The sequence below is a fragment of the Oryx dammah genome, unplaced genomic scaffold (assembly GCF_014754425.2).
Source record: "Oryx dammah isolate SB20612 unplaced genomic scaffold, SCBI_Odam_1.1 HiC_scaffold_25, whole genome shotgun sequence".
NCBI classification, from domain to species: Eukaryota; Metazoa; Chordata; class Mammalia; order Artiodactyla; family Bovidae; genus Oryx; species Oryx dammah.
In genome coordinates, this window is record NW_024070209.1 from 100,525,830 (window position 1) to 100,550,977 (window position 25,148).

Sequence of the window (25,148 nt, forward strand, 5' to 3'; positions counted from 1 at the left end):
CCTCTCCTCACGGGGCGCCCGTGTGGACCGCGCTCCCTCTCCTCACGTGGGGCGTTCGTGTGGACCGCGCTCCCTCTCCTCACGGGGCGCCCGTGTGGACCACGCTCCCTCTCCTCACAGGGCGGCCATGTGGCCCGCACTCCGTCTCCTCACGGGGCGCCCATGTGGCCCGCACCCCCTCAGTCTCGCGCGGGGGCATCCATGTGGAGCGTACTCTGTCACCCCACGTGGGGGCATCAGAACAGACTTTACTTCTCATTTCCGACAGTGAGGGACCAGCCCCATCTTCAGAGCCAGACCTTCCTGAAGACCCTAGAGGGTTCTGACGAAGTGGCTACTGGAGCTGACTGAACCTGGGGGCCCTACGAAGCAGGGAGGACTGGCCCAGAGAAGAAGCCCTCTTGGGTAACCCCAATCTACTGGTGTGGACCCGACCCCCTCCCAGATGGTGGTGGGAGCTCTGGGGTGTCAGCGGCCTCTGTACACACATGTGCTTAGTGGGTAAGGTGCTTTTGTCAGGAGTAAGTACTGGCCTACTCAGTGTGACCGTGCATGCCCCAGGAGGGAGCAAAAGGGTGATGGGGCCAAAGAGGAAAGGACGCTGGCTCGGAAGCTGAGGAGCCCCGGGGCAGGGGGCATGGGGGACACAGCCGTGTCCAACATTAAGACCATGGCAAAGACAAGTTTGCAGGACAGTCTTAGTGCTTTCAAATGACCAGAAAGTTGCCTTAACTGGAGAGCTAAACCAGTCAGACTTTCAGGCTGGCTGGAGGGGCACAGAAGGAAACGCCCCTGGCACCTCTGTCTGCAGCTTCCTCCATGCCCTGGCTTCCCGTGAGGGAACTTCCATGACAGACGGGAATGACACCCTCAGCCCCGCGGAGCTAGCTTTCCCTTCACACTGAGGCCACTACCCGAGCTGGGGGCATCCAGGGCAGTCACTAGGCGGGCACCGTTCTGGGCATGGGCCAAGCACACACGCTTGTCTGGGGTTGGAGCGTGGGTTCCACGTCCAGGTCACAGCAGTCTCCTGCCAGACGCTCCCACCAAGGCCAGGGCATCCTGGGAGGTGGGCTGACGAAGCCACACACAGAGAGATTGTGGCAGCCAGTCTGCCCATGGAAAACAAGGCAGAACCCTGCAGGTGACGTGAGGAGAGGGTGGGCAGAGAGCCGGGCCACGTACAGCAGTCGGGGAGCGAGCAGAAAAGCAAATTCCGCACAACGCTCCTTGGGAACTGGATGGCCAACTCACACTTTGGAAACACTCAGAATACAAAGCCCCCTAAGTTCGGCTCTACCCCCAGGCCCTGATCACATCAGGTATCAGAGCCTCTGGTCCAAGCAGCAACCCTAGACTACAGTCATCCCGTGATACTTCAGGGTCTGTGAGCAGAAGACAGAGTGGGACCAGGGGCTTCTCTCTAACGGCTCCCGTGCACTGCCAGGAGCCTCAGAAAGGCCCTGGGGTGGTGTCTGCCCTGCTTTGCTCTGACACTGCTGTGACGCTCCCCTGAGGCTGCGGTCCGTTTTTCTCGGTCACCACATGTTCAGGCCAGGTCAGCTGACTGCCATATGAGAAGCCAAACACTCTGTGGAGACCAGGCCTGAGGTTCTGCTGAGACCATGAGGAGAGGTCAGCTCACCAGGCTTTAAGAACGACCCCCAGCACTGACAACACAAGGCTCCCGGAGGCGTCCCTGTACGTGTGGGTCTGCTTTTCAGAAACGATGAGGCCATTGGTTTGACTCTGAATTACCATTTCAATAAACGTAACACCACTTTAGGGCACAAAAGGCACGACCCCACAATAGCGTAACAAAAGCTTACTGTGTTTGTTTTTCTTCTCGGGGAGAGGCGGCGGTTTTTCTGGGTCACCCGTTGATTCAGAAACAGTGAAATCACCCACGAAGTCTACAGAGGCTGAAGAACCTCCTTGCTGAAAGGGAAGAATAGCAGCAAAGGGCGTGAAGGGGATGGACTGGACGGAGGCTGGATTCTGCAGGTCGTCCTCGGAGATGTTGTCGTACTGCGAGGGGTGTCGCTCGTAGGACGCCCGGCAGCCAGAGCTGTCCAAGGTCTGGGAGGCCGCGCTCCTGCGCTTCTTCTCGGGCAGGGCTGGCGGCACGTCCGTCTGCTGCCCGGGGGCTAAGGACCCATCTGGCTGGGGACAGCTGCCCAGAGGCAACTGGAGAGGATGGCCAAGAAATGGAGACCCAGACTCCCCCAAGGACTCTGGCAGCGGGCTGAGGTTACAGGCCACTTGCTGAGGTATCTGGTCTGCGTTGGAGAGGTCTTGCTGAAGGAACTCGTAGTCAGGATCGTAATGATCTGCATTCACACAACAGGGGAAGCACACCGTGAGCCCTGGCCCCCAGAGAAAGGAAAGACCCCCTCCTCTTCCCTGACCCGTCCTGCTCAGGGGACATGTCCCCGGCTCATCCACAAAGACTCCCGCTTTACTTTATAGGATACACTTTTCTACTGCTTATAAAAGTAAAACTGGATGGGAGTATGACAGGTGTGTAGCCTATTCTTCACACTTTCCCAGATTTTTAAAAGTTTTACCTAAAAGGGAAAAACACGCATGGCCACTGCAGAAAATGGCCAAAAACACTATGCCTAAAGCAAAAATCACCCACAGCCCCATAACCTAACTATAATCTCTGCTGACCACTAGATGTATTACCTGCAAAGTTTTCCCCTCTGGATACTGTTTTTTGAACTCTGAGAAAACACCATATAAGCAGTCTTGGGTTGGTCCACTGGTCGTTAACTCAGACTGGTTTTTAGCACAGCTGCATACTATTCCTCCAAAGGGGTGTGTCAGGAGCCTGCTGATTTCCTACACTGAGTGGTCAGGTTGTTCCCAGCCTACCAAGGCTCTTCATGATGCTGAGATTAATGCTGCTACACGGAAATCCTCCCATAAACCTCTGACTGTGTTCCTAAGATAAAAACTCTCAGAAGTGAAATGTCTAGTTCACAGGACATGAACAGGTCAGGGCCCTGTATGCCTTCTGCCAACCTGCAGCAGACCCTCCTCCAGCCCCACCACCCGAGGTCAGCACGTGCTGCTCACTCGCCTTCGTCCTCTGTCAGAAGCTGCCCGGGCCCTCCCCTCCGTTTACAGCTCTGAGCACGTGGGTGCCCCCTGGGCAAAGGGAGTCGAGTGACACACTGGTGGACCAACTGTGCCAATAGTGACCGTTGCCGTGTCTCTGCAGTCTCACAGTGTTACTGCAGTAAACTTTGACCCCCTTCAGAGACAGACTCTGGTACCCTCATTCTGCAGAAGAGGACACCGTGGCTCAGGTCCTGATGGACTTCAAGTCAACAGAGCCAGTGACTGGCCTCACCATCCGACCGCAGAGGAGCCACCGGGAAGCGTGAAGCTGGCGGTGGTGGCACGCATGCCCATGGCTCACCTAGTGTTTCACAGCTTGTGTTCCGGGAGCACTGCCCACTGTCCCTGTCCAGAGAGGACAGCTGCTCGTCCGACTTGCTGAGCTTGCCGATGCTGCTGCAGGGCGACAGGCGGGGAGACTCACCGCTGTACGAGTGGCTGCCTCCCGACAGCCGTCTCTGTGCGTAACAGTCCACGTCAAAGTCCTCGTGTGCAAAGTGAGAACAGGCCCAAGTCACTGCTGGGGGGTGGCGGCTGAGCCCAGGGGAGGGAGCAGGTGCGTGTACTTGGTGAAGGAAATACTGGGATGTGCACAAACTGGCTGCAGGCAGTGAACACCACGTACGCAGCACCTCTGAGACAAGGGGCCTCTACAGGCGCTCGGAGTGAGTGCTCTGATCGAGGGAGGCCCTGGGCTGGGCCCCGTCTCCCCACCCTTGGAGGGAACCCCACCACGGCCTGCAGAGGGAAGGACCACTCAGGAACGGGAGCTGCCCAGGGAGAGAGCTCCTCCCTGTGACCAAAGACAGGGACTTAAGACCACTGGGCTTCTTTCAGTTTAGGAACCAATGCACCAGACCTGCAGTCAACCTCTGCCTTTCCGGATGGGGCTAATTACCTGCCTATTAATCCCAACAGGCAAACTGGAGCCACTGGTGGCTCGACTCATGGGGGCCACGACGGCCACACGGGTGGGGGATGGAGCCGACTGCCTCTTCTTCGGGGGCAGTGCTGGTGGAGGACTGAAACAGAACAAGGAACCCCATCAAACCAGACAACCTGAACAAAAATCCTTTATACAGATGCTAGGGTGTGGGATGTGAGGCTCTTACATTATTAGACACTGATCCTACTTTCCACCCTTTCAACTCCCACCCCACTCCCCTTCTGCCAAAAGCCTAGCATCTGAAAGTCCCTGCTCTTTCCTTTCATGACAAATGGTACCAGGTTCTGCTTGGCTAGGGCTAAAAGCCAGTGGCTGGGAGTTCTCAGGGCAAGGGGGCAGGGGAGGGCGAGAGGCCGGCGCCGGGCCAGACTCCTGTCCTCTGGAGGCAGAGTCCCGAGGAAGGTCAAACCACCAACACGTGCCTGAAGAGCAGGTTCTTCCCCTAATGGCACCATCTTCTTTTTGGCTGGCACCATCCATTTGTGAAATTACAACAGAAATAGATGAGAGAGCTAGGAAAATAGAAAGTACCTGTTATCAACCACCCTAATGCCAGGTAAGGGGGGTTTGGGGGGTGCAACCTCTTCGTCCACAGAGTCTGGGAGCCCCTCAGTTGACTGTGACAGGCCGGTCGTCTTGTTTAGTATCTCCATCTCTCGATCCGTCAGGGGGAGCTCAGATTGGCTGGAGGGTTGAGGAGAACTCGGAGTTACAGAAGGCCCCAGGGTAAGCACAGACCCTGAGAGTGTCAGGATGTGACCGGGGCAGGGAAGTGTCCAAGGGGCCCAGGACACAGAGGTAACACTATGCCCTGGGCTCCATGGCAAAGATGGGGTTTCAAGTCCAGTTCGATCACCCACGGAAGCTCGGCCACGGCCCCTGAGTCTGTACCTTCGTCTCCTCATCTGTGAGAGGGATCTTTGGACTGCATGATGCTTGAAAATGGCCCCAAATGAAGGTGTTATTTTTTTCACTAGGGGCTGCCAGTAGAAATTACTGCAAGGCCTTAAACTGTCCACATCACCCTCAGTAATGCTCTCAAGCCAAACCCCTAAAAACCCAATCTGTCAAAGTTGTTTCTCATTATGGGAGGAAGCAGGTCAAGAAGAGTGTAGGTGGGATCACTCTGCATATCACACAGTGTCCTGAGAGAAGACCATGTTGAGACCAGGCAATCATTCAAGATAGGTGTGAACTACACACACTTCATGGTAATCTGGGCTCTTACCCAGAGGTCACTGAAAAGGGACCACAGGCCTCACAGGACACGGTCTGCCTGGCGGGGGCTCCCTTCTTTCTCAAGTGTCCACCGACCGAGACGGCAACCCCTGAAGGGCTTAGTCAGCACTCACCTGTCAGGTTTGCAGGCTGGGGAGCTGGGTTTCACGGGACTTGTTGGAGACGGATGCCCCTGCTTCTCAATGGTGAGTCTGACCAGCTCCTACCCCAACACAAGAGAAACAAGGTGAGACACGAGGAGCGCTCCTCACGCTGAACGTCCTGACAAGGTGAGCCAGCTGTCTGCCCTCCAACACCCGGAGTCCCCACTCACCCTATGGGTGAGTACTGTTTGACTCAGGTAACCTTCATGACTTCCCAAAACATGCCCTACCCGCCCAAAACACCTCCATAGCGTGCAGAGAAGTTTCGCATGCATAAAGACACTTCCTCTTGGAAGGGAGAAATGACCAGCCCACTGTCTCAGAATGACTAAATTCATCACACAAACTCCTGGCAGTGACTCCCAGATGGTTTGTGGAGGAGGACCTGCTCTGAATTCTCTGAAGCCAGGACGCTGCCTACTAACAATCAAGCTTGAGGTCTGAGGTAAGGTGGTTTCCCAGAGTGAGCTTTCTGTGGGTACAGCATCTGTGGGTACCCAGAGATGATGGGTGGGGATCTTTGTCACCGGACAGAAAGTTCCAGGCTTATCACCTAGCAGAGAAATGACTTCAGAAAAGTTTTTTTAATAGGAGAAAAAAAAAAAAAAGGGTTTACTTGGTTTTCTTTCAATGATAATGCATTTCCCCTGACTGAAGAGTTTTGATAGCTGCATATATCATATAAGACCCACTCAAAAAATACAGAATGAGAGACTTCCCTGGTGGTCTAGTGGCTAAGACTCTGTGCTCCCAATGCAGGGGACCAGGGTCCGATCCCTGGTCAGGGAACTGGATCCCACACGCTGCAACTAAGACCCAGCTCAGCCAAATAAATAATTAAAAACAAACAAACAAACAAATAAAATGTTTCCACCACTCTCTCTAGTCTATCTGCCCCACCCCAACTGACCACTTTCTCACTTCCGTTTCTCGGATCACTTCTGCCTAGGACTTGATATAAGTGGAACCACACAGTATGCACTCTCGTGTCTATCTTCTTTTTCTGAACAGCTTTATGCCATAGAATCCAGCCATTTAGAGCGTGCAACCCAGTGGTCTTCAGTCTGTCCACAGTGTTGGGCACCATCAACACAATCAACTTCGGGGCTCATTATTACTTCCAAAAGAAACTCTGCGCCTTTAGGGGGCCCCTCACAGCCACTAATCCACTCTCTGTCTCTATTAGTCTGTCTTCTTTTGCTCAGTGTAAATGGCTGTCTCTGTGTGATCCTTGCTGTTGCCGAGTTATATTCCAGTGTATGGATAACCCAATTCCTTCATCCATTCTCCTGTTGATGCACTCCTGGGTAGGACCTTCTTGTGTCTCATGAGAAGTTCAAGCTTTCATCATGAACAACTATTTCTAAAATTACAGAGGAGGCAGCAATGGAAGAAAGTGGGACAACATGGCAGTGTGCCCTTAGATCAGATTGCAAAGCTTCTCCAACTAAAAACACCCTTCCCAGCAACCTCAACAAGTATGCCAAGGCAAAGACTTAATACCTTTCATGGTATTAATTTCCTTCATGGAACAAGCGTTCTTTGAAAAAACACAAAAACTAGAAAAAAGGTGAACACACCAAAAAACATACCAAAGAAATTCACAAATGTAAAAACCAATGGTCAATAATCATTAGAAGTTCTCCAGTTCTGATGGTAATAAAAGCAGAAACTTCCAGACTTCCATGATAGAGGGAAGCAATGATCTGGGGAGTCTTTCTAAAAGATGACTGCTTGTCAGTTCACATCAAAAGCCTTAAATATATGCATATATTTTATAACAATTCAACCCAAGGAAAATAACATGGACATGTAAAAAAATTAAGCCACAAAGAATGGTCACTGCAGCATTCTATGTCACAGATAAAATCAGACTAGTCAATATTCCAGAATTAAATATTCACTACTAGGTACTGATGCAGGTCAGGAAGCAACAGTTAGAACTGGACATGGAACAACAGACTGGTTCCAAATAGGAAAAGGAGTACGTCAAGGCTGTATATTGTCATCCTGCTTATTTAACTTACATGCAGAGTACATCATGAGAAACACTGGGCTAGAAGAAGCACAAGCTAGAATCAAGATTGCTGGGAGAAATATCAATAATCTCAGATATGTAGATGACACCACCCTTATGGCAGAAAGTGAAGAAGAATTAAAAGAGCCTCTTGATGAAAGTGAAAGAGGAGAGTGAAAAAGTTGGCTTAAAGCTCAACATTCAGAAAACTAAGATCATGGCATCCGGTCCCATCACTTCATGGCAAATAGATGGGGAAACGGTGGAAACAGTGGCTGACTTTATTTTGGGGGGCTCCAAAATCACTGCAGATGGTGACTGCAGCCATGAAATTAAAAGACGCTTACTCCTTGGAAGGAAAGTTATGACCAACCTAGACAGCATATTAAAAGGCAGAGACATTACTTTGTCAACAAAGGTCCGTCTAGTCAAGGCTATGGTTTTTCCAGTAGTCATGTATAGATATGAGAGTTGGACTATAAAGAAAGCTGAGTGCAGAAGGATTGATGTTTTTGAACTGTGGTGTTGAAGACTCTTGACAGTCCCCTGGACTGCAAGGAGATCCAACCAGTCCATCCTAAGGGAGATCAGTACTGGGTGTTCATTGGAAGGACTGATGTTGAAGCTGAAGCTCCAATACTCCGGCCACCTGATGCGAAGAGCTGACTCATTTGAAAAGACCCTGATGATGGGAAAGATTGAGGGCAGGAGGAGAAGGCGACGACCGAGGATGAGATGGTTGGATGGCATCACCGACTCAATGGACATAGGTTTGGGTGAACTCCGGGAGTTGGTGACAGACAGGGAGGCCTGGCGTGCCACGGTTCATGGGGTCGCAAAGAGTCGGACATGACTGAGTGACTGAACTGAGCTAGGTACTGATTACATAAATTATGATAGAATCAAACAATGGACCATTATACTACTATTAAGAAAACTCAGAAAAAGAATATATGATAGTGTGCAAAGGCAATACAATGTTAAGTGGAAAAGAACCCACCAGACGGCACACTGGTGTATACACAGTACGTTTTGGAAACAAAACACAACCAAGAACACATGTATAGAAGAAAAGATGGTATGAAACACCCCTTATTTTCTTGCTTTTGCCTCTCTGCTTTTTCTTGATTTGCTACAGTGAACATATAGTAATTCTGAAATACCAATTAAAAGAGAAAACAGGCATACTCCACATAATCGGAGTCAGCGTCACCCACTCTGTCACAGTCGATGCCTGTTCCTGAGATATGAGGAGGGTGGCGGTCGCCCACAATCAAGGACTGGGAGGAGAGAGGAGAAGGTCGGCCTTGGCCGTTTACCACCATCTACAAGTTAAACGTGACCCCCTACCTGCTGAAGGAACAGCTACCTGGCTGGTGATTACAGACAAGGTGCAGAGCCAAGAGCTGACGCAATCAGAAGAGGGAGCAGCCCCCTGCATCCTGTCGCCTGCAGAGGGATGGGGGAGGCAGTTTACCCTGGGGGTGCAGCATCAGGGGGAGTCCTTGGAAGCCCCACACTCACGCTCATGCTCTTTACGAGCAGGGCAAGGGAAGACAGAGAAGTGTGTACACTTGCATCGGCCGAGGCAGGAGAACATTCCACTAATTCTTGAGCGACTATAATTAGAACGCCATCTTTCTGGAGAAGCAGCTGTGCAAAGCCAACTAATGAACGACGGCAACAGAATCACTGAAGACAGCACACGTGCACAAGTGTGCACCCGCATTCCAGACCAAGGCAGAGCCCGGTGCCCCAGCCCCCACCCCGCCGGGCCCAGGCCCAGAGCTGCAGGCGAGGGGCACGGTGACCATGCCCTCCAGCCCAGACAGCCTGGCCAGTAGGCCTTCACGCTCACAGGTAGTAAGAGCGCCCTTAGAATGGGTGTGTCCTTGGCGACCAGGCCAACACCTTCAACCCCACTGAAAGCCCTATGCCCTCCATTGAAGCCAGATTTCTGGGAGGACGTCACACTTTCCGGTCCTCCTATACACAGGTTAGGAGAGACTGAGAGACGACTGAGACTGGGTCCAGAACTGGCGGCTGTGCATCAGACAACTGCCAGTTCATGGAAAAGCAGTTTCCAAAAGCCAGAAAGGTATTTGGAAAAATCCCTTTCTAAATATATAATGCTTCATTTCTATGTTCATTTTATTCATACTGAGTGATCACAGAGATACTTCCATCTGAAATGACCCTCGTCCAGTCAAAGCACAATTCGGGGCTCAGGTAAGACACACTCCTATCTGTTCTCACCTTCTTGGTCCCTGCCCGGCAGAGGGCACGCGGGCTGTGCATGGGGAGGCCAAGCCCTCCAGGCTCACATGGGGAGAAAACACGCTGTAGCTGGCAAGCGCCCTCCTCTGCAGCCGGGGTCCTGCTGCTCTGCTCAGGCAGTGTCCCGACCTGTCAACGTCTATCCTCTGTCTCTGCTGGGCCCTGAGCTTAAGGCCACAGCCCCTCTACTGGCGAGCTGTCCGCTGGACGCCGGCCACTGGGGAGCTTCCTGTAACTAGAGGTATAATGCTATCACAGGGCAGTGCAGCCCCTGTGTGACTTTCATGGTGTCAAAAAGGGACTTTCCTTGCCCCCCTCCTAAGTGGTGGCGAGGCAGCAACAGAACAGAGGAAGTGTCTTCCTTCCCGTCCATGCTCAGGACGAGGCAGGGTGCTGAGCAGGCAAGGTGCCTGCGGGCAGTGGGCTGGCGGGGGATTCCTGAAGGCTGCTTCTGGAGTTCACAGCAGCTTCAACACAAGGCAGCCAGAGGAGAGCTCAGCTTCCATCAGCCCAGAGGCGGGGCCAGGCCGGCATGGGGAAGGGGTGTAACTGAGAAACTGAGTGCTTGTGTCTTCAATAAAGCTTTCAGGAGTCACCCCACAAAGGCCCTGAGCAAGCTTACTCTATCCCTGAGAGCCCTTCCCTGACTCTGTAACTAAGCAGAACATATCACGGCCCCAAAGGAGCTGCTGCTGCTGCAACGTCTAGCTGGGCAGGAAGTCCTTCTACACCCAACACCCGTGAGAAGGAAAAAGCAGTCAGTGTTCAGTGCAGTGCTTCATGTCAGCAGGTCTACTAGAAAAAACACTTGGTGAACTGCTCAGAAAGTGGACTGGGCAGGGCTTATCTTACTTTAAGATACCCTGCAATTTAAAAAACATACCAGCAGAACACCCCCAAATCCAGAGTGTATGAACCTGAAATAGCATGATGCCTTTCCTGACTTATGAAAGTACATCCACCCAGTTCCTATGCAGCAGTTTCCTTCTATACATACCCTGTCATCTTCCTCTTTCCCCTTCCCTCTCTTTCTCCGTTTCTGTAAAGCAATGAATACTAAGAATACTGCACACAGGAAGAACGCAAATAGAAAGTACACAGGACGGACCATGTAGCCATGTGGCTACACAAAGAACTATTTCAAATAACTGCAAAATGATGGATAACCTGAAGGTCAAAAATAACTCTGACATATCTTTAATAATTTCTAATACTCATGCTGATGGAGGAGGTTGCTGTTACTCTGAGACTACTGTGTTTGTATTCTGAAAAAGACAAACGAGTCATTACGTTGATATTTTTGAAAACTCGGATTTTTCAGGGTGGGAGGAAGGAAATTAAGATATAAGCTTGATGAGGCTAAGTTAAAACTCCAGTGGTCCAGGGAACTGGAACTACCAGAATAAACTCAGGGCATGTTTTCTCTTAAAGAAACTAACACGTGGCCAGTTAGGAGCAACCAGGAACTGTGGAGTGAGGTCTCTGAACACCATTCCCTAAGAAAAGGGACCAGAGCTCCCTAAAGGAATCTGGCTGATGCCAGGTCAGTGGGAAGAAATGTACTAGGTGATTACAACTCAATAATAATGATAATTAAAAAAAGATGAATAACAATTTAAAAATAAGCAAAAGAACTGAATAAACATTTCTCTAAAGGCCAGGAAGCACAGGAAAGGATGTTCAGCATCATCAGCCATCAGGGAAATGAAAATCAAAAGCACAGTGAGGTGCTGCTGCAAACCCACTAGGCAGTTGTATCAAAGAAGCCAATGGTGACACGTGTTGGTGAGGACACGGAGAATCTGGAACCCTCGTGTATCGCTGGTGGTGATGCACAGTGGCAGATCTGCTTTAGAGATCAGTATGGTGGTCCATTACGAGATCAAACACAGAGTTACTATATGGCCCAGCACCTGCAGTCTTAGGCGTATACCCAAGAGAGATGAAAACATATATCCAGACAGAGAGTCAGACACGACTGAGCAACAACAACCCACACAAAAACTTATACCTGAGTGTTTGCAGCAGCAGCGTTACCCCAAACTGCCAAAAGGTAGAAACAACTGAGATGTCCATATGTCCATGAATAAATAATATGTGGTATATCCATGCAATGGAGTATAGTTTGGCAATAAAGAGATAAAGTACTGATACACGCCACAGCATGGATGAACTTCAAAAGTATGATGCTAAGTGACAGGACCAATCACAAAAGGCCAGACGGTATAGTACATGAGTCCATTTACACGTGTAGTGTTCAGAAGAGGCAAATGTACAGAGACAGAAAGCAGACTAGCAGTTACCAAAAGGCTAGGGGGATGGAGAGAACAAGGGCAGGGTATGGGGACAGTATAAAGGGTATGGGGTTCCTTTCTGAAGCTATGAAAATGGTCTAAAATCAACTGTGGAGTTGGCTGCACGATGCAGAGAAGATACTAAAAATCACTACATTGTCCATTCTAAATGGGTGAAGTATACAGTGGAGGCATTATGTCTCAATAAAATTATTACCACATTCACACACAAGTAACTACAAGATGAACCCGGAAGATCTTTTCATACCCCAAAGTGAGAAAACTATCAAAGACTTCTGGGGTCACGTCAAAATGAACTCAGCAAACAATCTGAAGAAGCTGTCACTGCTCAAAGACAGGACAGGAACATCACTACAGGTCCTATGTGCAATGGACTGGACACAGTGTGTTTATACACTTGCGTTCAGAATGTTCCAGTAAAAATCTCAATCCACAAGTCCTGTTAGAGGAAGCTAAGAAACACTCATTCTGATAACCCGTAAGTAAAGAAAGAAACTGAGCGTTGATCCTGCCTATTCCCTGGGAATTATAACACAGGGTAGCCATGACTGACAAGGGGAGGTCTCTCTCAAAGCATTCCCGCTAAGGAATGAGGAAGGGAAGGCAGGAAGAATTAGAATGCTGCCATTTAGCAACCCCAAGGAATGAACCATCTAAGCAATAATAATCAACGGCTATTAGCATCAAAAAGGGAAAGATGCTTCTAGAAGGAAGTGCAGGGCAGCACCCAAGAAATATTCTTCTAAATATACAAATTTGAATCCGATTCAGCCTAGTTTTCCAGGAAATTCAAGGGACAGAAAGAAAAGTGAAAGTGTTAGTCGCCCAGTCGTGTCTGACTCTGCAACCCTACAGACTGTAGCTCGTCAGGCTCCCCTGTCCATGGGATTTTCCAGGCAGGAATACTGGAGTGGGTAGCCATTCCCTTCTCCAGGGGATCTGTCCAACCCAGGGATCGAGCCCAGGTCTCCTGCACTGCAGGCAGCTTTTTCACCATCTGAGCCGCCAGGGGAGCCCTCAAGAGGCAGGAACATGGTAAACAACACTGTGAAGATGTGATCAGCAAACCAGAGTGTGGGAGACTTTCAGGAGAAACAACCCTTCCTTAAACACACACACACAAAGAAGTTGCAAGGATAAAACTATAGAGAAGGGAGAACTTTAGACACCTATTAATGAATAACAGTGTGTGGAATTTATTTGGATATGAAATTGAAAAACAAACTGTTTAGAAACAGCAAGTTACTCCCTGCAGGCCAAATCCAGCCAAGGGCTTGCTTCTGTTAGGTAGTTAGCATAGGACAAAGGAGTCCAGAACAGCGGTGGCTAAAAGACAAGGAAGGGAAAAGCCCGTGAAAATAGAAAAAAGGAAGGTCCGTCTGAGGACTGGAGTGAGGACCTCAGGTAGAACAGCGCTCCTGGTTGGCCCAATTTACATAGGGCAGGCCCAGAGGAGGGAAAAAACGTATAAAAAGAGGAGCCAAAGGCGGGGGGGGGGGGGGGTGTTGTCTTTCTCCTCTGCACGCACGCCCTTTTTCTCTTTCTTTTCTCTTTTGGGTCCGCATGCCCTCACTCCTCGAGGATGTATTTTCCTTTATTTTCTAAATAAAACTGAGCTGTAACACAGAGCTGTAACACTGTCTGAGAGCTGTGATGCGCTGAGGGCTTTAACGTCCATCGCTTCAAATTTTTGTTGTGATGAGACAGAACCGAGGAAATTACACACTCCCCTGACACTTTTGTAAGGCTCTCAAGGTAAAAATGCTTTGTTTCAAAAAATGAAATTAAAACAAAAAACAAAGACTATGCAACAGGCCAATATGCAGCAGAAACCAACCACAGCCACAGAAACCTAAAACATCTCTCTGGCCCTTTGCAGAAAGTGTGCCTTGCCCTGAAGCTATGTGTTAAGGTATTTACAGATGAACAGATGTTAGGATGTCTCAAATTCGCTTCCAAATAAACCAGAGGAGCAGGAAAAGGTCTGGAAGGAACAAGACTGGTCAACCGTGGAAGCTCTGTGATGAGGCTTCATTACACTGTTCTCTTTTTGCAAATGTCTAAACTTTGTCATAATAAAAAATTTTAAAATAGGCTGAACAGGGAATAAAAGTGATGGCTGATCTTAAATGTCAGTGTGGCAGAGACAGCCAGGTGCCCCACAGTATCTGCTCTTCTTTGTTAACAGAATTTCACTTGGGCACGTGACTAAGCTCTGGCCAATGAAAGGTGAGAGTCTGTGAGGCCTTGGAGTGAGTGCCAGCAAACGGAGGAGGCACACCTGCCTATCCTCTTCTCCTTGCTAGTAGCTGTAATCGATGAAGACTGAACAGCCATTCTGCACCAGGAAGTGGAATCCGTGTGTTACGATGATGAGAGAGCAGGACAGGAGACTACATCCTGGCCAGTCTGTGAAAATGCCACACTGGCCTTGGAGTGCCTATTGCTAGGCTTCTTACACATGAAGGAGAAATAAAGTTCTACCTCTTGAAGCCAGGATTATTTTGGATTTATTTGTAGTCAAATCTACCCCTAGCTCATATAGTCAGGAAAATATTTCTTTCAAAATATTCACCTTATTCAAGGTGAGTCTGGTACACAGGCACAGTTTTGGTTGGTAACTGTCAAAGGTCACCAGAACTGTGGGTATTCCAAAGTTTTCTCCCCAGGTCAGTGCAAGAAGAAGGCTTTTTTCTTTCCCTCAATCAAAAAACTAAATGTGTGTGTGTGTATGTGTGTCTGTGTGTGTGTGTGTGTGTCTGTGTGTGTGTGTGTGCTGTTGGAGAAGAAGCTGGAGGGCTCAGCAGGGAGATCCAAGAGGATCTGAAAAGAGGTAAAGCAGAGTCCAGAGAGACGGGTAAGAAGCTGTACACCTGAGAGGAGAAGGAACGCTGGAAAGGCGAAACGAGGAAGAGTGGGGGTCTTGGTTTTGAAAGGACAAACTTGCGTATCTGTTTGACCTCGAGAAACTCAGTCCTCCAACAGCCAAATCCTGGGCTGGAGGTGGTTCCTACAGCAAATGGGGAGAGAGGGCCTTTGGGTTAAGTGGGGAGTCAATTGTCAGTGTTATGACAACTTAGACCTTAAAAAGAAATGCCAGCACCACAGGTTCCGGACTGTCCCTGCTGTCTTGACTGACTCCAACCACAGACATCCCTTAGTGACGCAGGCCAGCTCCTGCTCATCCTATACGCTTCAGCCTGCCCGTGGGGGCATCCCTGGGGAAGCATCTCTGATCACCCTGAAAAATGAAGGTCCCCAAGACCCAAGTAAGACCTCACGCCTGTTCTCCTCTATAGCCCCAGTCCTACTATAATTAATTATGCAATTGCAGGTCTTTGGCTATTGCCCTTGCCACCTTTAGACTGTAAGCTCCATCAGGTCAGGGACTGCCAGCTTCATCACTACCTTCCTAATTCCACCACACTGCCCAGCACACAGGAGATTCTCACTAATGGCTTCTTGAATAAAAGAAACAAATCTAATTTTCCCGAGCTCCTCACTGAGAGAATCTCTGTTCTGCTTAAAATATTTTAGGGACAATTGTGGAAAAGTTCAGACACTGACAGGTTCATAATCAACAGGTGTCTCTTTCTTGCTCCCTCCCCCTCTCTCATCCTGGTTGATCTGAAAAAACCTGATAAATTTTCTTTTAGACAACTTTTCAACTGACAGTGGCGTGTTCATGATCCCATAAAGAAAATCCACCTGGGAATGTCACAAAGCTTCATGCCTGGAAGCTCTTCTATTTGTGACGTTCTGACTGGTTTTAAACATATCATTATAATCACGCAGTAGAAGGAAACCTTAACAGTGTCACCTGAGAAATAGCACTTGTCAGTAACAGCATTTCCAGAAGCCTGAACAGGAAGAGGCGAGGCAGAGGCGCACACACCGGATGGTGAATCGTGGCCCCGGTCACGTCTCACTTGTCCTGCTGACCTCAGAGAGTGACCAGGAAGCTCGCATGGGAGAATGTGTGACCAGCTGCCAAGTCTGGAAAGCGACACCAGGCCCTACACAGCAGTGACCACAGGCTGCCTCTGTAGGTTTCAGGGCCAAAGCTGGTGGTGTAGGGCCTAACTGTTCTGGGGAGGAAGAGACTGGGAACTCTCAGAGGATGCTGTGATGGCGTCCAGTCCCGCCCGCCTCCGAGTGAGCTCCAGGAAACCCCCAAAGACAGGGCAGCCCTGCTCCCACAAAGCAGGGAGCCACCCAGGTCACCCCAGGCCATATGGTTCATTCATATGGAATGTTAAGCAACACTTTCTCAGCCTTCTGTTTGTAATTTCTACCCACCAGGGCGTCCTTACTCTACTCTCCAGAGCTTCTCGGGAATACCTGTCCAAGGAGGCAGCTTTTAGGAGTCTAGTAGCATGGCTGAATGGGGAAGGAAGTCTCTGGACCTTGGGTAAGTACCCTGGCTGCCATTTTGGACAGGAGGGTCGAGAGAGGAGAAGAACACAGTTTTTCAAGCCAAGAGGTCTATTTGCAAAGCGCACCTCTAGCACCACATAATTAATAATAAACAGCAGCGAAGATCTGAGTGCTTCATATGCCAGACATAGTTCTAAAAGCTTTACATGCATTAAATAATTTAATCCTTCCTACAGCCCCATGATATAGGGTGCCATAACTATGTGTGTTTTATAGATGAGTTACCTTAGTTTCAGAGCACTTGAGGAAATTGCTCCAGTTCACAGACTGGTAAGTTGAGGTGAATACAGGTGTGAAATCTAACTGGGCTCCAGCCTAACCCTCCTTCCACGATATCACACAGCCTCGTCTAACAGCAGTGTCCACACCTGCTCACCGCTCACAGCCCTCGTTCTGACCTGCAGGCTCCCACCTGGTTCCTGCCCTACATTCTGCCTTGCTCCTTATTCACTGGGACTTGTTTCTCAATTAGGGTTTGTCCCTTGAACCCCAATTTCAGAACCATAGAACCTTCCTTAGAAGGACTTTGCTTCCCACCTTAACAATGATTCATAATTTTCTATTATGCCATTTCTGACTTCCCTGGGTAGTAAATTCACAAACTACATCATAGATTTCAGTTTTACTTCTAACTCATCTCAATCCTGCTTTTCTACTAAGAAGTTCTTAGAATATGAAAAGCTAGCAGTTGACATGCTGGGAGTTTTGCTAAGAGTCAACACAAAAACAGCTCCCACCGGCCCTTGTCGAGCTGGCAGGTGTGCACAGCCAGGGCCACAGTATAAGGGCTCAGTGCAGATTCAACACAAGGCCCAGCACAGGCTGCCTGCCTCTGGCAGCTTCTCTACCTATGGGCCCAGTCTGCCACAGGTGATGCGGCTGTAAGAGCATGTGTGCCCGAGAGACAGAAACAGCTGTGAGACAGAGTGGCACCCAGCAGCAGAGACGCTGGAAGACGCTCACTCCGACGTTTAAGAACGCGTTCTTGTGACACAAACAGCCGGCAGTGAGGAAGCTCCAAGTCCCTGCTGAGGATCACCAGGGACCCGCACATACCTTCACTCCATCCAGCACGGCCTTGATGACCCCCTTCACAGTCGTCACCATCTCTTTATCTTCTGAGTTCACGCCTTCCAGCATCACTTGGTCAGACCAACGGATGAGGTTGGCGAGACTTTGGTACACTCGGCTGTAGCAGGAGGAGAGGGCTGAGCTGGAGGCAGGAGGAGATTTTCAAGAGAATGTTAAAACTCCACAGTACGGCCATCACTTTAAGTCTTCTGTTTAGCACAGACCTAGTTTCTCAGAGACTCGGGTTTCTCAGTCCTTTCTATAAAATTTGCACCTCCTTTTAATAAATACACTTTTCCTCCCTGAACCTATTTCCTTACATCCGATGAAGATTTTGTGGAGCTTTATATTCCGGTCTAAGCTTTTTTTTTTCATTTCTCAGCTGTAACGTATAAAAATTCCACAACGAGAGTTTATGTGCTTTTTCAAACTGCACATCCTCCACGAGATTCTGATAACATCTCTCAAGGAATGGTCCACCTTCCTCTCCTCCGAGTAGGTCAGAGTGTTGTACACTTCTTATTCTAATTAGATAAAAACTCACAGGCTGCTCTCACCTTCTGAGACGGCCCATACTCTATGGAGTGTGTTTCTCTCTAAATAAATCCACTTCTTACCTATCACTTGGGCTTCCTTGGTAGCTCAGACGGTAAAGTGTCTGCCTGTAATGCGGGAGACCTGGGTTGATCCCTGGGTCGGGAAGAACCCCTGGAGAAGGAAATGGCGACCCACTCCTGTACTCTTGCCTGGAAAATTCCATGGACGGAGGAGCCTGGTAGCCTATAGTCCATGGGATCACAAAGAGTTGGACACGACTGAGCAACTTCACTTTTCACCTATCACTTTGTCTCTCACTGAATTCTTTCTGTAATGACACATTGAGAACCTAAGCCTCAGCCTGGATGGGAGGGGGATTTGGGGAAGAATGCATACATGTATATGTATGGCTGAGTCCTTTCCTTGTTCACCTGAAACTATCACAAATAATTAGGTATACTCCAATACAAAACGTTTTGGTGTTAAGAAAGTAGAAACCCATATGTGTCATGAGGAGCCAACAGGTTTGTGGGATTTTAGCAGGCAGGATCTTTTAGAGAACAGCTTTTACTTAAAAAAATTTTTTTTTGTATATTAGTTCCAAGACCAGGGATCGAACCTGTGCCCCCTGCAGTAGAAGAGTGAAGTCTTAACCACTGGAACACCATTTCCAACAAGGGAAGTCTCAAGGAATAACCTTTAAATATGAGTTCAAAGAGACCTGAAATTTACTAGAATTCCTCCTAACATTGGCTTGGCTTTGTCATCCCCTGCAATAAACCATGGTTGAGAAGTCAGAGGAATGCACTAATGAAGGGTATTTTAAGAAGGATAAGTCAGAGGTGAGGTGACCTGTGGTGGTGGGAGAGGTATCAACTTCACAACAACAGAAAACAAGCTGCAAGTACTTTCGGAGGCCCTAACAATTGTAGAGTAGAGGCCAAAATGAAGATGTTATATACCTTACACATATTTCTAAACTAACTAAAGATAATTATCCCAAGGATTTATGGAAGGAATTATTTTTCTATTTTGAATATTATGTATTACAATAGAAGAAGAGCAAAAGTGTAGAAAATTTGTGGACTGCTATCTCCTCCATTAAAAAAAAAAAAGAAGCTAATATTTAGCAGCCAAAGGTATGCTTTTTCTTCACAGATATACCTGTAAGAAAAATACATAATATTGTAAGATGATTAAAACAGCTTCTAAAAATAAAGCCATAAAACAACAACAACAACAACAACACCTGAACCAAACAAGGCTCGAACAAGAAGCTCTTCAGAATCAGATGAGAAGGAAGAGAATTTCCAGGAGACTGGTCTCCTATTCTGCCGTTCACTCTACCCTGTGTGTGTTCCAACAGGGGGAAAAGCAGAGTCAGAAAGACTGAAAGCAAACTCCTCAAGTCCCATTACAAAAAAGAAAAATGTGAAAAGGCAGCCACAAGAAAGCCAGGGTCTGGCTGCTTCAGAGGATGCTATAAATGCAGAGTATTCAGTGTCACACCTGTTCTCTTAGGAAGGACGACTAGGAGAATAAAACAAAACTCCCAGACTTTCCTGGGGCCTGGATCATAGGTGAGTGGTCCTGAAAGGGAAGGTGCTCCTAGCAGTCTGCCTCTCCTCCCAGGCAAGGCCAGGCGAGGCCTTTTTAAACAGAGACTGGCCTCCCACCCCCGCCTGAGCAGATGCCACCACAGCAGCGGGAGACAATTAGAGGAAAGAGGTGGGCGGGGCCACTGCTATGCCACGCTCAATTCCTACCTGTACTGGATGTTAGCATTTTCCCGAGAGCACCTAAAAATATCAGTAATTGGGTCCACCCTTCATATTATTAGCTTGGAGGAAGAATAGTCCTGTGTCTAAATGTAACAGGAAGGACATTAACAAAGGAAGGAGGGTCCTGCACCATAAAATTGTCCAGAGGACCAGTTCATCTGCTTCCAAAACGGAGCAAAGCCATCTACATGGAGGGCGAGCAGGGATCCTGCTCTCACACCTCCGTTCACTGCCTACAAGAAGCCGCCAGCTGCTTGTTCATAGGCCCATCACCACTGCCCTGGGAACAGGGGAGAAGGGTAGCCAACAGTCTGCCTGCTGGAACCCCACCCACAGAGCAGGCAGGATAATACCTTCCCAGTCAACAAACGGGCTTCCCGGGGGACTCAGCAGTCAAGAATACACTTGCCAATGCAGGAAACACAGGTTCGATCCTTGGGTCAGGAAGATCCCCTGGAGGAGGGCATGGCAACCCACTCCAGTATTCTTGCCTGGAGAATCCCATGGACAGAGGAGCCTGGCGGGCTCAGTCCACAGGGTTGCAAAGAATTGGACATGACTGAGCAACTAACACACACGTAACCAACAAACATGCCAGGAGGAATGAGATTGTGGAAGGAAGCTGACAGAAACATTTGAGGGAGTATTTTCGATCATGTCAGGAAGAGCAATAAAAATATCATCAGTTGGCTTTCGAAAAATTTCAGGAGGAAAAATATCCCTTAAACGGTATTAACCGAAGGACTACCAGGAAAAAAAAAAGGGAAAAAAACCATTGTTCCTTGCAGCCACACCCAGGCATTTCTCTTTTCCCCTTAAGGAAATGGTTATAGATGTTAAGTAATTATAAAACCTCCCCACAGACAGAAACACACCCCAGACCACTGTCATATCACTTGATCAAGTCTCCCAGAGCTTTCATGTCTAAAGTAGCTTCCCCAGCAGAGCTGTTGGCCAACACTTGGGGTCGCGAGGCCGGGCAGCAGTGCGGGGCCAGCGCTCCCACAGGACTCGGCGAAGGTGGCCATGCTGACTCTCCAGAGCGGGGCACACGAGGTGGTGGGCGCGGGGCTCCAGCAGTCAGCGCCCATGTGGTCACACTCCACTCACATGCCTGTGAGTCTCTTCCCTCCCGGGACACACCTGCCTGCTGCCCTGGTTCCTCTGGTCGTCTTCTCCTGCCCCCAGTGCCTATCCAGCACTTGCCTTGACTTCAGGTCTGGCCCCAGCGTCTCCTCCCCCAGGAGGTTTAGTGACTCTCTTGTAGCTCACCCGCCATAAAACTGGCACCTGGGCAGACAGTGGGGGAGGTGGTGTTTTCAACCAGATCTGAACTCTCCCATGGTGGGCCCAGCCCATGAGAAGTCTATCAGAGCATTCCACAGAAAGCTGTCTATGCGCCTGAAACCAGCTTACTGTTAGGCACATTCCCTCCAAGGAGAGCCGCACCAGGCCCGTCCACAAGCTGGGCACGGGGGACCTACCGGTAAAGCACAGCACTTGGCTCACAGAGGCCTCCATGGGCCTCTGAACAAGGCACCAAAGCTACTGGCTGCCCCAGAGGCTTGGGTACATGACGGCAGCCTGCTGTGGAAAGTGAAGACAGAATCGGGCAAAGCCCTATCAACACTGTATCCTTCCCCACCAACTGGGTCCAGTGAGCTTCCAACCAGAAGACCACCAGCAGAAGCCAGAAGACAGGGGTCAGCACAATCGACAGGGGTCAGCAGAAACCCCAGGGCAGGTAGCTTCTTGGAAATGAAGATCCTGCTTGCTTTATCTCCCCAAAGAAGAAAACTATGCCCTTCATTGCCAAGTTCTGAAAGCGGTTCATGAACGCTTAGCCCTGTGACGCCTCAAGAACACTAACCCATCCTGAGGAACTGAAACAGAGAGATGTTTATCCCGGACAGGCACCAGGGAAGGAAAACAAAGCCAGCAGGCATCTGAGAGCCTCTCGTGAGAAGGCATCACTGAAGGTTACATTCAATATTGCTTTTCATTCTGTGGTTAACAACAAACACAGAGGCAAGCCGCTGACTAACCTTTCAGAGGAAGATGAACTCTAGCAAAAAAAAAAAAAAAAAAAAAGCATTACCCAACAAAAGCTGACACCATCCCTGTACCTGGCTTCCAATGAATCCAGCTGCCGTCTGGGAGGACCTGGTGTGATACAACTCAGCGTCTCACTAGTCCATGCTCTACTGGGACTCTTCTCTACCTCTTCTGGCTTAATAACGTAAGCGGTCAAGATCTCTAAGCAGCTAGATACTAGCAGGATTTGGTGTCACAATAAACTATGGTTGACACAGGGAACTGGGGAAAATGTGTCCAAATCAATGGGATGATTGCCAATGAGCCAGCTAGTATGAAAAAAGAACCACAGGCTTACCCAGCGGCTACCCCCCAGCAGTGGTGGTGAGCTTCACTCAGTGTCAAGGCCTCATGAGTAACAATGACCTCAACCTCGGGAAAAAACCAGGCGGAGACCATGGGGCAAGGCTGGGGGCAGGGGCGGGAGGGCTCCTTTTCCTCCTGGCACTCCTCGCTGTTCGTAGAAACGTCGGGTGTGAATGGCCCCCAAACCAAGGTGCCACTATGCCTCCACGGCTCTAACACAGCCCAGAGCAACTCACCTGTGCTGGATTCGAGGGTCGCTCTGCACCAGGGGTAAGATGGCCTCCAGCACCTTGCTGGCGGACCCCGGGAGCATCTCCAGGACCTTCTTATCAATAGCCATTTTGTCCACAATGGTCTTAAAGTAGCGCAAGGCACTGACAACTTCCTTCTCTTTCTCCTCCAGCCAGCTCAGGTTCTGAAAGGAAATGTTAAGCATAAGGAGGGAGGAGAGAGATTAAAGGAAGTGATTTTAAAAGAAATAAATAAAATTTCCTGTAGACCACTTTGAGATTGATGCCACTGGAAAGGGCTTCTTGCTGCAGAAACTAAGTCAAATTGTTTCCCTAAGGACTGCAGTCAGGATACAGAGGCCAGACTTGGGGCAGAAGAAGGGGCTGGATGGAGAAAAGTAGTTTAGGTATTCCTAAGTCCCTTCCTAGACAGAGACAGACTCGCCCAGGGTCTCCTCCACCACTACACGGAACTATCACCGCTAATCTCAGCAAGTACAGTGAGGACTGATTTGCTGATGGCTGTAGGACGCTTGGGTACTGTGCACGTCTATCCAGGAAATCAAACTGAGAAACCCCAGGCCTTTCAAGGTCCTGAGGCCTGTGTGAGATTGGTCAGAGGCATCAGTGCTCAAAGCCCATTCTCCAGGACTCCTTGTTAGATTCCCACATTTGACCCGCAGATGCAGTGCCCTCTCAATGAGATGAGATGGCGCTCCCAAAGGACCTGGAAAGGGTGAGGAAGCTGGACAGACAGCAGAAATTTAGGCACTGCTCCTGCCGCAACTGCTAACAGCATCCAGAGTATCTCTGCTCCCGAGGAAAGCTCACCAAGGAAGAAAATAAAAACACAGAGCCCTGGACCTCCCAGCATTCACATTCCCACACCCAAGTCCTTCCTCTTTGACTGTGGAGTACCTTGAATCCACGGTCAGTGGGTAAACACACTCCTTACACTGACCCTGAGGTCAACAACCCAGGTCTCAGCTGGCTGGCAGGGAAAGGGAAACCAAGAATAATTGTTAAGATAGATAAATCCAAAAATGGATCATCCATTCAAGTAGAATCGATTACTTGCCCAGGGCAAATTAAGGATAGTACAAGTGAGGAAAACTCCCACCTATGGGCTCTTAGCTCCAGAGACTACATAAACAAAACCCACCAAGAAGAAGAAGATAATTTCTTAAAAAAAGGAGATTTAAAATTATACAAATACATAAAAAAGTGATACTTAATAAAGTGATTATGATTCTGAACACTAGTTCTTTTAAAATAATGAGGAACGTCATTTTAAATTAAATTTTTAAATAGTGGATTTCATGGGAATATCAAAGAAAAACCATATAAATGGAATTAAGAAGTCATTAGTTCCTTTGAGGGACGACTTTCAGAGACTTGATTCAGCTCCTCTCAGCACACCTTCCCCAAAGGTCTTCTGGAGAGCACTAGCGTATCGTGCTCCCATTCCCAGCATGGGTCTCTCTGCCCTCACTTTATTTTTCTCTTTTTACCAACTGACACCTTTATTTACTGTCTGTTTCCAAGAGCCAGGCACTTACTTCTCTAGCTCAAGGCAAGAGCACTCTGCTTTGCTTAGGCCTACCGGGGCTCACAGGAACCTCAGTCTGAAGGAATCATGGCGCCGTGCAGACGTCAAACATGACTAATACCACACTGGCTGGTTGGGCAAGAGGATGACGGCCACAACACTGCCATCTCAGCACCTCAGGACTCCTCAGGCGCCAGCATGACGAAACAGGGGGAGGAGGCCGGAAATGTTTTAAGAAAATGTGTCCCCAGGTTTGCTAGGGAGAAAGGGGCTGACCTGAAGATGGGAGGCCTCCAAAGCGGCAGGCGTTTCACAACAAAGAATTCTCCTGTCATTTGCAGAGATCAAACCGGGCTGCCCTGGGCTCTAACAAGAGGTGTGATACCTCGCAGAGTCAGGTTTCATCCATTAACGCTCCAGCAGATTCTACTCCCTGACTCAGTGGCCTCGGAATGCTGTGCATTCCCCCCGCCCTCCAGCTGTTAAAACTATGGCTTCTCACAAAACGCAGCCAGCAGTCAGGAGTTTACAATGAGACACCCGGAAGAAGCACCCCTAGGAACCAGGAACCTGAGGCCAAGGCCTTGGAGAGGCAGAGGCATCCACCTGCACACGTCCTCGTGCATCAGGGGGTTAGGGGCCACCACGGCACAGACAGACGTGGAAGCCACCCGAGGCCAGTGGTGCTGCAGGAGGCCGTGCTCCAAAGGCACCCCTGGGCTTCAGGCTCCTCGTGTGCAAAATGGGAAGACTGATGCCTGCTCTGGGTGGGCTAAGGAGGCTTGTGGGGGGTGCTCAGGGAGAATATTTGTGGAAGTATTTCATAAAATTAGAGGAATAGCAGATTCTGATTAAGCAACCTTGGCCCAGAGCCCACACTTCCTGTATACCAGGAACAGTGAAAGCTTGTGTGTACAGTCAAGGTGAGAAGGAAGATAGCGTGTGATGCCACTCAGGACAGGGCCCGGCACAGGGAGACCCACGGTAAGTTGTGGGTGAACCCGAATCTATTCCTGTCTATCTGAGCTGCAGCTTCCCAGGTAACATCCTGGGAACAATCAGACTATACACAGAAACACT

General features: G+C 49.2%; 1 protein-coding gene across 7 annotated transcripts in view; it reads right to left on the reverse strand.

Annotated features, from left to right (window-relative positions):
- Window positions 1–25,148, reverse strand: part of RAPGEF1 (Rap guanine nucleotide exchange factor 1) — a 111,884-nt gene that overhangs the window by 37,790 nt on the left and 48,946 nt on the right. For all 7 annotated transcript variants that reach the window (XM_040225442.1, XM_040225440.1, XM_040225439.1 and 4 more), the window contains 7 exons: window positions 22,526–22,704; window positions 17,557–17,713; window positions 5,425–5,513; window positions 4,604–4,756; window positions 4,025–4,148; window positions 3,428–3,611; window positions 1,830–2,330 (listed from right to left, as the gene is read on the reverse strand). In XM_040225442.1, the coding sequence (XP_040081376.1) occupies window positions 1,830–2,330; window positions 3,428–3,611; window positions 4,025–4,148; window positions 4,604–4,756; window positions 5,425–5,513; window positions 17,557–17,713; window positions 22,526–22,704 (1,387 nt within the window). The remainder of the gene's footprint in view (window positions 1–1,829; window positions 2,331–3,427; window positions 3,612–4,024; window positions 4,149–4,603; window positions 4,757–5,424; window positions 5,514–17,556; window positions 17,714–22,525; window positions 22,705–25,148) is intronic.